Source organism: Pecten maximus, chromosome 2 (genome assembly GCF_902652985.1).
Source record: "Pecten maximus chromosome 2, xPecMax1.1, whole genome shotgun sequence".
NCBI classification, from domain to species: Eukaryota; Metazoa; Mollusca; class Bivalvia; order Pectinida; family Pectinidae; genus Pecten; species Pecten maximus.
This window is the reverse complement of record NC_047016.1, coordinates 23798389-23810518: the sequence shown is the minus strand read 5'-3', so window position 1 is coordinate 23810518 and position 12130 is coordinate 23798389. Positions and strand designations below refer to the sequence as shown.

At 35.1% G+C, this 12130-nt stretch overlaps 1 protein-coding gene across 1 annotated transcript; it reads left to right on the top strand.

The window, feature by feature from the left end:
* The first annotated feature begins 1698 nt into the window (after positions 1–1698).
* On the top strand, positions 1699–10548 carry LOC117321570 (neurotrypsin-like). Its single transcript, XM_033876030.1, has 6 exons — positions 1699–1990; positions 2498–2636; positions 3790–3968; positions 4373–4472; positions 5094–5215; positions 8426–10548. The coding sequence occupies exons 1-6, from the start codon at positions 1726–1728 to the stop codon at positions 8434–8436; spliced, it is 816 nt and encodes a 271-aa protein (XP_033731921.1). The 5' UTR covers positions 1699–1725; the 3' UTR covers positions 8437–10548.
* The last annotated feature ends 1582 nt before the right edge of the window (positions 10549–12130 follow it).

The following is a 12130-nucleotide window of genomic DNA, read 5'->3' as shown; positions in this document are numbered from 1 at the left end:
CTTACGGGTGGAGGAAAAACTACCTTTTTCTCAGGTCATATCACACTAATATGTAAGTGTGAGGTCATGATTACTATTATATTTATTTAGCGATTTAAGAAAGACATTTAAACCGACAATTTTTTCAAATATTTTTAAAATAAATGACAAATTTTCATAATACAAGCAAGTCACTCAGCAGAAGATCGATAATTTAGTGGCATGAATATATAGTATATAAGTAATTGACTTTGATATATCAAAAATTGAAGATGTAAAACTTCCCAACGCACCTCCCTCTACATACGCATAGACATGGGATAACAACTATATTAATGTGAACTCAATGCTATGACGGTTACAATCAAATAATATACTAGTACATTAATGTATATAAAAAAACAAAACAAATAGTATGAATATTTTCTAAATTCCACTGTACAAAAATATCCCTGTAAACTAAAACGTTAAAGAAAAATTAAATCAACCCTGGAAAAACGAAAATAATACGGCAGTGAGCATGACAAAGGGTGACAGCTAAGTACGAAAATCTAGCAAAGGCAGCTTCACTGACATGACATTAAGGCAGCTTCACCGACATGACATTAAGGCAGCTTCACTGACATGACATTAAGGCAGCTTCACTGACATGACATTAAGGCAGCTTCACCGACATGGTATTAAGGCAGCTTCACTGACATGGTATTAAGGCAGCTTCACCGACATGACATTAAGGCAGCTTCACCGACATGACATTAAGGCAGCTTCACTGACATGACATTAAGGCAGCTTCACCGACATGACATTAAGGCAGCTTCACCGACATGGTATTAAGGCAGCTTCACTGACATGACATTAAGGCAGCTTCACCGACATGACATTAAGGCAGCTTCACTGACATGACATTAAGGCAGCTTCACCGACATGACATTAAGGCAGCTTCACCGACATGACATTAAGGCAGCTTCACCGACATGACATTAAGGCAGCTTCACCGACATGGTATTAAGGCAGCTTCACCGACATGACATTAAGGCAGCTTCACCGACATGGTATTAAGGCAGCTTCATCGACATGGTATTAAGGCAGCTTCACCGACATGACATTAAGGCAGCTTCACCGACGTGGTATTAAGGCAGCTGCACTGACATGGTATTCACCAGGGTGGCAGGTCGTTTCGGTAACAAGTCGTTTCAGTACTTTTTCGGAAGTCGTTTCGAGACATTCGGAAGTCGTTTCGGTAGAAGGCCGGGTCGTTTTGGTACATTCATTAAGCAGTGTGTATAACTGGCGTCCAGTGGACGGGCATATTTAGATCAGTTTGGAAAGGTTATGATGATATCAACATTGATCAAAGTACATTACTGGCAATATTGTTTATATAGCATATATCAATCAGTATAAACACCATTAAGAAGCAGCTGTATTATGTAGTTTGATATCATTATTAAGCTTTTACTCAATAAATTACTTAATTGTGATGTCCAATTGTGTCCTTTGTCACAAATCTTAATTCGATACATCTAGCTATACATATGCTAAGAGTAAAAGAGGTACGAAATCAAAATGTCAAGGTAATTATCTCATTTAGTTCCCTCGTAGTAATGACTTAATTTGAATGTCAAATCTAATTCGATAGAAATTTTTGAAAAAAAAATGATTGTCTGCACATGGCATTGTTTTATCCCTTTTGTCGTTAGCTTGTTAACATTCCGTCTGTAAATTCAAAGTTGGAATAGTCAGCAGATGTTCAACGGTATCACAATGGACATAAGTAAACTCTATTTACTTAGTATAACTAAGTTTTTGTTACTGTCTGTCTGGATTACGTCGGTAAAAACACAGGACAAAGAAGTACTCAAAATCGGGCAACTTATAGCAAATTATAGAAACGTGTTAGATTTTATTTCGGAGAAGCGAACGATAATAGTCGACCGGGAACAGCTTGATGTACGGCAACGAGAATTAGCGAGGGCTACTGCGGGACAACATAAACACCTAGAGGGAGAAGGTTGGTTATAAACCTTAAGGTGACTCTTAGTTAAATTCAAAGTATATTCAATCATTAACTAAGTACCATTATATTCTTACACAATGTAAGAACACATTTTTACACTTCGGGGCCCACCTGCCAATGGTTCCATTTATTCGTAAACAATTGAGAAGCAATCGTACTATGGTGAAACCCAAGGCTTGACAACGAATAATGTGTATAAAATGTAAAACAAAATTATGATGCTTTTTATCAATAATTCAAATAAATGATAATTGATAGTTTTTTAAAGACAAATTATAAAGGACGAAATCAAATGGAGGCAGCCATTTTCTTGCAAGATTTTCATTTCATGACGTAACATTGTCAAAATTACCATGTGCAGTCAATGAAATAAATTCCATGGTATATTGCACTAGTTACGTATGCAACCAATATTACACGGACATTCATTGGATGATAGGTTGATTATGTCATCAAACGTTAAAAGGCCACTGATTTGTTGTGTATATTGAATACCCACAGGTACACTTCGCCTGGTTGATGGTCCTTCCGACTTAGAGGGGCGTCTGGAAGTGTTCCACGGTGGTGAATGGGGGACAGTCTGTGATGACGGCTTCAACATAGATGATGCACGTGTTGCATGTAGACAACTGGGAAACAGGTTGATATTTATTTCCGATTTCTATTGCCGCTTACTATTGGTTACATATCTTGTTGGATGTTACAGTACATGCTTTTTCTGCACTCATAACAAAATCTGTCATAGCTTAATATCATAGATTATAAATTATATTTCGCCCCGATTCATGTTTCGAACTGAAAGCGTTGTACCCTTAAATATATATCGATACTGGAAAAAGAAATGAAACAAATACACACATCTAAAAATACTTAAAAATCAATAGTTTACGTCATATAAACGCACATACGGGTACATTATAAATTTCGTTTGAAAACAATTACTGAGAAAATCAATTTAAGAGACACAAGTATTGATACGGCATTTTGTCAGCTTACAGTTGTTATTTCAATGTGTAATCTATGCATAGAAGTACTTTTTTATTTCCTTATCTTAACTAGTAGTCTTTAAATTCGGGTATACTTCTCTGTCTTTATTTTAATTGGAAATCTATTTTTATTTCTATTTTGCTTTTGAAATTGCATGTAATTGTTATGTTACAGTATCAGATAAAAATACCACAGCATCGTGCTTAACCTTTGTGAAAATATATTCAAACTCATGACTTGTATACAACTTTTGATCCTTAGGTTAAGGAAGCAAGATAAACAGGCGAGCTTCAATATTTTTTTTATTTTTTTTCATTTACAAACCAATATTACGAAACGAAGATGCAATTAAAACAACAGACGAATGTGAGAAATATATTGTGTGATATGGTATTTCTTATGCAATATATGTACAAATGTATACTGGATCTATTGATGCTTATAAGACAAGTACAAGTAAGACCATTTGTTTACTTTTTCAATGGTTCAAAAATGCGTTGATCTTTAGATTTGAATCTGTTACATGTGGTACTATACTTTGAAAACATTAAATAACCCTAATCACGCTTATCCTAATTTCATATGTGGTTTGTAGATATTTCATCATGACCGATAACTGACAACATGTGTTTTCCTATTCGGTTTTGTAGTGTCTCCTTGTGTTTTTCGTTTCGTTGTGGAATGTCCTCTGTCCTTGTCTCTACAAGATGTGATTTGCGTTCAGATTGCGGCCCTGTTTGTGTGTTTATTAACTTGATGTTATACATTAAACACAAACAGGCTGTATTATATGCTGATTATTTCAGTGGTGGGACTTACATCAGATACTATACCCCAGGCAAAGGAATGATATGGATGTCTAATCTGAGGTGTGATGGTGGGGAGACCAGACTTGCTGACTGTAGATTCAGTGGCTGGGGGGAGCATTCCTGTAGACACTGGCAGGATGTAGCACTATCGTGTGAATTACCGTCCGAGGCAGAAGGTAACTTGTATATATATATACTTATATACCTTCATGAGTACATTTTGTATAATTGGTATCTTTGTCACATTCTGTGGCCTAATGGGTGGGGTATTCACATCAAGAAAATACCAATTTGTAAACACCGACCACAATTCTAACGTGAAATCGATTACGTGTGTGTTAAACACAACATATGAATAGAAAAGGAGAATACGATTTAGTGTTCCAGCATGTATATTATCAATATCAGAATATTGCGTACGTTCAATGCCATATCGAACAAGTGGATATTACGTAAATATTTCCCAATTAGGTCATAATAAAACACCCCATATCATTTTTTCTATAAATATATCTTGACACCCAGTGTTATTGTAAACCGCTAAAACCTGAACTATATTGCATTGTGGATGTTTCACTAGATGCCGGAGCCCCATGCGACACAATGGCAGCCCAGGAATGTTTTGATCTACTAAACATGGCCAATCGCCGAAGTCCAGCCCGTCGCTCACGTCGCTGCAGGTATTGTTTTATTTGTTTATTAAATGTTTTATTGCACCTCCCAATCTAAATTTTAACAATACTTTCGACTTTTTTTTTTCTCCATTGCCTCCTTGCATCACATCACTGACGAGTCCAAGAAGGTCAAACAGCTGTATGGCGCAGTCAAATTAATTCCATTTGAATGCACATATAATATAACGTGTTCTTTGACCAATCACCTGATTATCTGGGTAATTAGTGGTGGGACTTCACACCATGCCAATGATTTGTGTCTTTTTTTCATTTTTTGTTTTCTGTTTTGTTTTTATGCTGTGAAATTTAACAACTAGAATCTATACAGTATAGTTGTCAGAAATTTTATGGCAATTCTGAAAAGATTTTCTGATACCACAACTAGCATTTAAATGTTGTTCTTTTACGTTGTATATGTATTTGTGATTATACATGTTTAAACAAAGTGTATTTGAATGAACTGTACATAAATTCTCCCAAATACATACAAAAAGACAAACCCGATGACCCAGTTTCAAACGTATGTATTGTAATAATTAATTGGAAACTAAAAGTTAATATGGTTGATATTTTGCATTTTTTGCTTTCTCTTTTCTTTCATTCTTATTTCTTTTATTTGCATTCCAGTACAACCTACCGATGGTTTCTCGCGTGTGCAGAGGGGTTGCAACAAACATGCTTTTCTGGACCACTTGGAACACAAATTGCAGAACAACGTGAAGCCATTACTAACATCTGTGGTAATATAGGTATGTTGTGGTTATGTTGTAATATAGGTATGTTGTGGTTATGTTGTAATATAGGTATGTTGTGGTTATGTTGTAATATAGGTATGTTGTGGTACGTCTGTGGGTTATGTTGTAACATAGGTATGTTGTGGTACGTCTGTGTGGTATGTTGTAACATTGGTATGTTGTGGTACGTCTGTGTGGTTATGTTGTAACATAGGTATGTAGTGGTACGTCTGGTGGTTATGTTGTAACATAGGTATGTTATGGTACGTCTGTGTGGTTATGTTGTAGCATAGGTATGTTGTGGTACGTCTGTGTGGTATGTTGTAACATTGGTATGTTGTGGTACGTCTGTGTGGTTATGTTGTAACATAGGTATATTGCGGTACGTCGTCTGTGTGGTTATGTTGTAATATAGGTATGTTGTGGTACGTCGTCTGTGGTTATGTTATAACATAGGTATGTTGTGGTACGTCTGTGTGGTTATGTTGTAACATAGGTATGTTGTGGTACGTCTGTGTGGTTATGTTGTAACATAGGTATGTTGTGGTACGTCTGTGTGGTTATGTTGTAACATAGGTATGTTGTGGTACGTCTGTGTGGTTATTTTATAACATATGTATGTTGTGGTACGTCTGTGTGGTTATGTTGTAACATAGGTATGTTGTGGTACGTCTGTGTGGTTATTTTATAACATATGTATGTTGTGGTACGTCTGTGTGGTTATGTTGTAACATTGGTATGTTGTGGTACGTCTGTGTGGTTATTTTATAACATAGGTATGTTGTGGTACGTCTGTGTGGTTATGTTGTAACATAGGTATGTTGTGGTACGTCTGTGTGGTTATGTTGTAACATAGGTATGTTGTGGTACGTCTGTGTGGTTATGTTGTAACATAGGTATGTTGTGGTACGTCTGTGTGGTTATTTTATAACATATGTATGTTGTGGTACGTCTGTGTGGTATGTTGTAACATAGATATGTTGTGGTACGTCTATGTGGTTATTTTATAACATATGTATTTTGTGGTACGTCTGTGTGGTATGTTGTAACATAGGTATTTTGTGGTACGTCTGTGTGGTTATGTTGTAACATTGGTATATTGTGGTACGTCTGTGTGGTTATGTTATAACATAGGTATGTTGTGGTACGTCTGTGTGGTTATGTTATAACATTGGTATGTTGTGGTACGTCTGTGTGGTTATGTTGTAGCATAGGTATGTTGTGGTACGTCTGTGTGGTTATGTTGTAACATAGGTATGTTGTGGTACGTCTGTGTGGTTATGTTGTAACATTGGTATGTTGTGGTACGTCTGTGTGGTTATGTTATAACATTGGTATGTTGTGGTACGTCTGTGTGGTTATGTTATAACATTGGTATGTTGTGGTACGTCTGTGTGGTTATGTTGTAACAGGTATGTTGTGGTACGTCTGGTGGTTATGTTGTAACATTGGTATATTGTGGTACGTCTGTGTGGTTATGTTGTAACATAGGTATGTTGTGGTACGTCTGTGTGGTTATGTTGTAATATAGGTATGTTGTGGTACGTCTGTGTGGTTATTTTATAACATAGGTATGTTGTGGTACGTCTGTGTGGTTATGTTGTAGCATAGGTATGTTGTGGTACGTCTGTGTGGTTATGTTGTAACATTGGTATGTTGTGGTACGTCTGTGTGGTTATTTTATAACATAGGTATGTTGTGGTACGTCTGTGTGGTTATGTTGTAGCATAGGTATGTTGTGGTACGTCTGTGTGGTTATGTTGTAATATAGGTATGTTGTTGAACGTCTGTGTGGTTATTTGATAACATTGGTATGTTGTGGTACGTCTGTGTGGTTATGTTATAACATAGGTATGTTGTGGTACGTCTGTGTGGTATGTTGTAACATTGGTATGTTGTGGTACGTCTGTGTGGTTATGTTGTAATATAGGTATGTTGTGGTACGTCTGTGTGGTTATTTTATAACATAGGTATGTTGTGGTACGTCGTCTGTGTGGTTATGTTGTAATATTGGTAGGCTGTGGTAAGTCAATATGGTTATGTGGTAACATAGTTATGTTGTGGTACGTCTGTGTGGTTATGTTGTAACATAGGTATGTAGTGGTACGTCTGGTGGTTATGTTGTAAAATAGGTATGTTGTTGAACGTCTGTGTGGTTATTTGATAACATTGGTATGTTGTGGTACGTCTGTGTGGTTATGTTATAACATAGGTATGTTGTGGTACGTCTGTGTGGTATGTTGTAACATTGGTATGTTGTGGTACGTCTGTGTGGTTATTTTATAACATAGGTATGTTGTGGTACGTCTGTGTGGTTATGTTGTAATATAGGTATGTTGTGGTACGTCTGTGTGGTTATTTTATAACATAGGTATGTTGTGGTACGTCGTCTGTGTGGTTATGTTGTAATATTGGTAGGCTGTGGTAAGTCAATATGGTTATGTGGTAACATAGTTATGTTGTGGTACGTCTGTGTGGTTATGTTGTAACATAGGTATGTAGTGGTACGTCTGGTGGTTATGTTGTAAAATAGGTATTTTGTGGTACGTCTGTGTGGTTATTTTATAACATATGTATGTTGTGGTACGTCTGTGTGGTATGTTGTAACATAGGTATATTGTGGTACGTCTGTGTGGTATGTTGTAACATTGGTATGTTGTGGTACGTCTGTGTGGTATGTTGTAACATAGGTATGTAGTGGTACGTCTGGTGGTTATGTTGTAAAATAGGTATGTTGTGGTACGTCTGTGTGGTTATTTTATAACATATGTATGTTGTGGTACGTCTGTGTGGTATGTTGTAACATAGGTATATTGTGGTACGTCTGTGTGGTATGTTGTAACATTGGTATGTTGTGGTACGTCTGTGTGGTATGTTGTAACATAGTTATGTTGTGGTACGTCTGTGTGGTTATGTTATAACATAGGTATGTTGTGGTACGTCTGTGTGGTATGTTGTAACATAGGTATGTTGTGGTACGTCTGTGTGGTTATGTGGTAACATTGGTATATTGTGGTACCATTTAGGTAAACACGACCACACAACTACTTTGAAAAGTAATACTGTATTACATTGATAGCAATTTTCGGCTTCGACCTTTTTTTTTAATTGTAAACTTGTGTATTGTTCTGAGCATTCATTAGAAGTCATACATGTACAGTTGTAGATCTCAAAATGTATATTTTACAATAACATCTTTTAATGATATTGCTGTGTTTCTTTCAGAACTTAACTGACGTGTAGGATAATCAATGAAGAACCTAAGAAGAAACAATTGATATGAATGTTGTAAACCAAAAGGTTATCAAAGCTAGTAAAAAATACATATTGTCAACTTTGTATGTTTCTGTATTTATTAATCGTTAACCTGTTTATACTTAAGCCAACTTATATGTAATTAAAGGCTTCAGAACATAAAAATCAAATAACATTAAATACACATTTTAATCATTTTTTATCACTTCAAAATATGGTCATACAATGTATTTGAAGTGGTTGTAACATCCAATTTTTAAATAAAACTACTTTTATGTTCAGACATATCCATTTAATTCCCTTTTTATGTATTGTGTCCATTTTTTTTTACAATTCAATATTGGCCTTACATCCTGTTTGATTGACATAACATCATTCCCCTGAAATATGCGTATACAGTTTTACTTAAAATTCGAGCTCTGTCAACATAAAACCTTATCATGGTTTGATATATTTCTTTATATATCACGAATAATTTTCGTTGAATGTTTAGTTTTGTTTCGACTAATTGTAATATCTAATTTCTCATTTCCTGTCTCTGGAGAAAGAAAACATGTTTTTATCGTATCTGGCTCCTGTAACATGATGGTAGTAATTGGGATGCATACATTGTTTAAGGGTTACAATGACTTGGAGTTGTTCGTGGTAATTTTGTGTATTCAAAGTCAGATTATCTCTCTGGTGTAGAATGATGGTTTGAATATAAAGATCAATACACGTGGAATCAACTTAGTAATAACAACATCCTTGATATTAGATGAAAGATTTAAATAAAGGCAAAATGTTATACTGAAGATAAATATATTAATAAAGGTATTAAAAAGGTAAATCACCACCTGTTAATTACTAGTTATACCCTTTATTACGGTTATTACGTTCGTCCTATATCATACTGTTCATTTCTGTTGCGCTATACAATTATACAATAAGCATCAAGTACAAGATTAAGTTGCAAATTAAAGTTAATTGTTTTTTAATAAATACTTGGGCCATGCACCTATATTTGTAACATTATTTGTACCATACTTTATGTTGACAGTGGTATTGGTTTACAGTGTTGATACTTACTCTCCCTCCATATCTAATGTTGTGTGACTGACGAGGCTAAAAGATATGAAACCTTATTTTTTGTGAAAATATCTTTTAATTGAAAAGTTCTTTGAATAGCTTACTGCCTCAAAAGAGTGTAGCAATAAATGATGAGAAACTTTTATATGATGTTTTCTGTATTTCTACCAGACACGTACTAAATTATTCATATCCTTTTTATGCATGTATCACTACCAGTGCACAAAAGTGATGAATATTATCAAACTTGGCGCGATGATGCTATATGAAAGGTATAAAGGTGCGTGTTCATTGTTTGTTGTTTAAATGAGAGAGGAAGTTGAATCAAGTTTATTTGAACATAGAAGTTGAAGGTAACATGCTAGATTTTTATCAAACGTAATAATCCTAATGTGATACCGGTGATTCATTATTAATTAATTCCAATATCTTAAGGATCTCGCAGTCATATCGAAGGATGAAGAAGATATTTTGAGAGACAGTAATATTGAGCTAAACGTAAAGTTGATGTCATAGCTGTTAATAAGGATTTGTCTAGAGCTTTTGATATGATTATTTATGAATATCTTACTGACGAATAAAAGGACACATTACCAGTTGATTTGTTAAAGCTAGTACTATGTTACAGGTAAGATGTTTTCCTAAGTCAGTGTATCTTACTTAAAAAGGGGAATAAGAGTAATGTCAATAACTACAAGAGAATTACATTATGATAGACTGTTACAGATGCTCAATTAGGTTTTAAATCCGGGCTTGGAACAAGAGGCGTCTTTTTAGCTATTAATGATAATGCATTCATTCAAACAAAACGAAATAATGTATTGTGTAAATAGTGCAAGTCATCAGTATTTATTATACTTACTTTGGAAAAAGTATATTGGAGGTAGACTGTTAAATGTATTCAATTCATAATGATGTTCGTGTGTAGTGGTAAATTATCCGCCATAATTGATATACACGTTGGTTTATTAAAAGGGGAGTTGTAACCACCATTTTGAAATAATAAATAACGAAGCTTAAATTCATTGCTGAATTTGTCTTATTTATTGTCATTTTGAACTTTTCTCCAGTCGATCACTATTATCTACCCAATCCTATGACAGGTAATGAGATTCATTTTGTAATGTGAAAATGTTGCAGTTTTGTCATATAGTAAAGCAGTTATTAACCTGTTTTCAGGTGAATACGATGATTTATCAACCCTCGAAAATGATATTTCCATCGGCCATCTTGTATGATATTAACTTGATGTTTCTATTTTCAGAAACGCCAGGGTAATGTTGCGTTTATGACGTCATAATCATTGAGACGTCACAATGAATGTCCCAGTGTAAATTTCCTGTAATAAAGATAAAAATTATCAATAATGGATCTCTGGTGAGGTCAATATGGTGTAATACCAACCTAATAGAATAAAATACTAACTGAAGACGAAAGGACGGAATTGAATTACATTAATGAATTTAAGCTTCTTTTTTTATTATTGCTTAAAATTCAACAAAATGTTGGTGTAACAACATCTACGAATTCAGTCTACTAAACTCTGTCCGGGAGCACATACTTACATATTTTTGTACATTTTTGAATAGTTTTTGAAAGTCTCATGTTACTATATTTGGGTACGAGCTCGAGTTGTTTGATTATTATATCACCCTGTAGCGCGGATTTGACGTCATGGACTGTGGGGAAGTCCCATGTTACTATATTTGGGTACGAGCTCGAGTTGTTTGATTATTATATCACCCTGTAGCGCGGATTTGACGTCATGGACTGTGTGGAAGTCCCATGTTACTATATTTGGGTACGAGCTCGAGTTGTTTGATTATTATATCACCCTGTAGCGCGGATTTGACGTGGTGGACTGTGGGGAAGTCCCATGTTACTATATTTGGGTACGAGCTCGAGTTGTTTGATTATTATATCACCCTGTAGCGCGGATTTGACGTCATGGACTGTGGGGAAGTCCCATGTTACTATATTTGGGTACGAGCTCGAGTTGTTTGATTATTATATCACCCTGTAGCGCGGATTTGACGTCATGGATATCTTTGGGTATGAACTCGAGTTGTTGAATTGTTATATCACACTGTTGCACGGATTCGGGGTTGATAGAATATTTGAGCAAAGTGAAAATGTTTAGAATTGGCCAATCAGGAAAGGGAAAAAATCGAAGTCATGTAATAAAACAAAATGTGACCATGTTTTAGCAAATGAGAATTGAGAAAAACTAAGCTTGTCTAATATGCCAGTTTTTATGTACAGGACTGTATCTGCAATGTAACATTCGGATTTCATATTTTGAGAGTGTCCGAATATAAACACTACATGTAGCTAACAATATATACTAAAAACATATAAGAAAAAGGGGGAAAGTAATATGTACACAAACTCATTATTGATAAAATAGTGGCAAAGTTAGAACAAATGTTGATTTCAAAGCGAGATCATTACAGTAAAATGAGGAAATGAAGTGTCTTGAGCGTAGTCGCCTTCATTGACGACACCGCAAAATAAATCGTAAATTGAGAAACGGGTTAGTTCAGACGGAAAAACCGATCGAACACATTTCCGTGCGTAAGATACATGCAAAAATAATAACTTGTTTTC

What these genes read in the sequence shown, in the direction of transcription:
- LOC117321570 (XM_033876030.1), top strand. Translation starts at nt 1,726, where the DNA reads ATGTTCAACGGTATCACAATGGACATAAGTAAACTCTATTTACTTAGT. An exon ending in TGTAGACAACTGGGAAACAG is followed by an intron (nt 2,637 to 3,789) that starts GTTGATATTTAT and finishes TGATTATTTCAG; the next exon opens with TGGTGGGACTTACATCAGAT. An exon ending in ATTACCGTCCGAGGCAGAAG is followed by an intron (nt 3,969 to 4,372) that starts GTAACTTGTATA and finishes ATGTTTCACTAG; the next exon opens with ATGCCGGAGCCCCATGCGAC.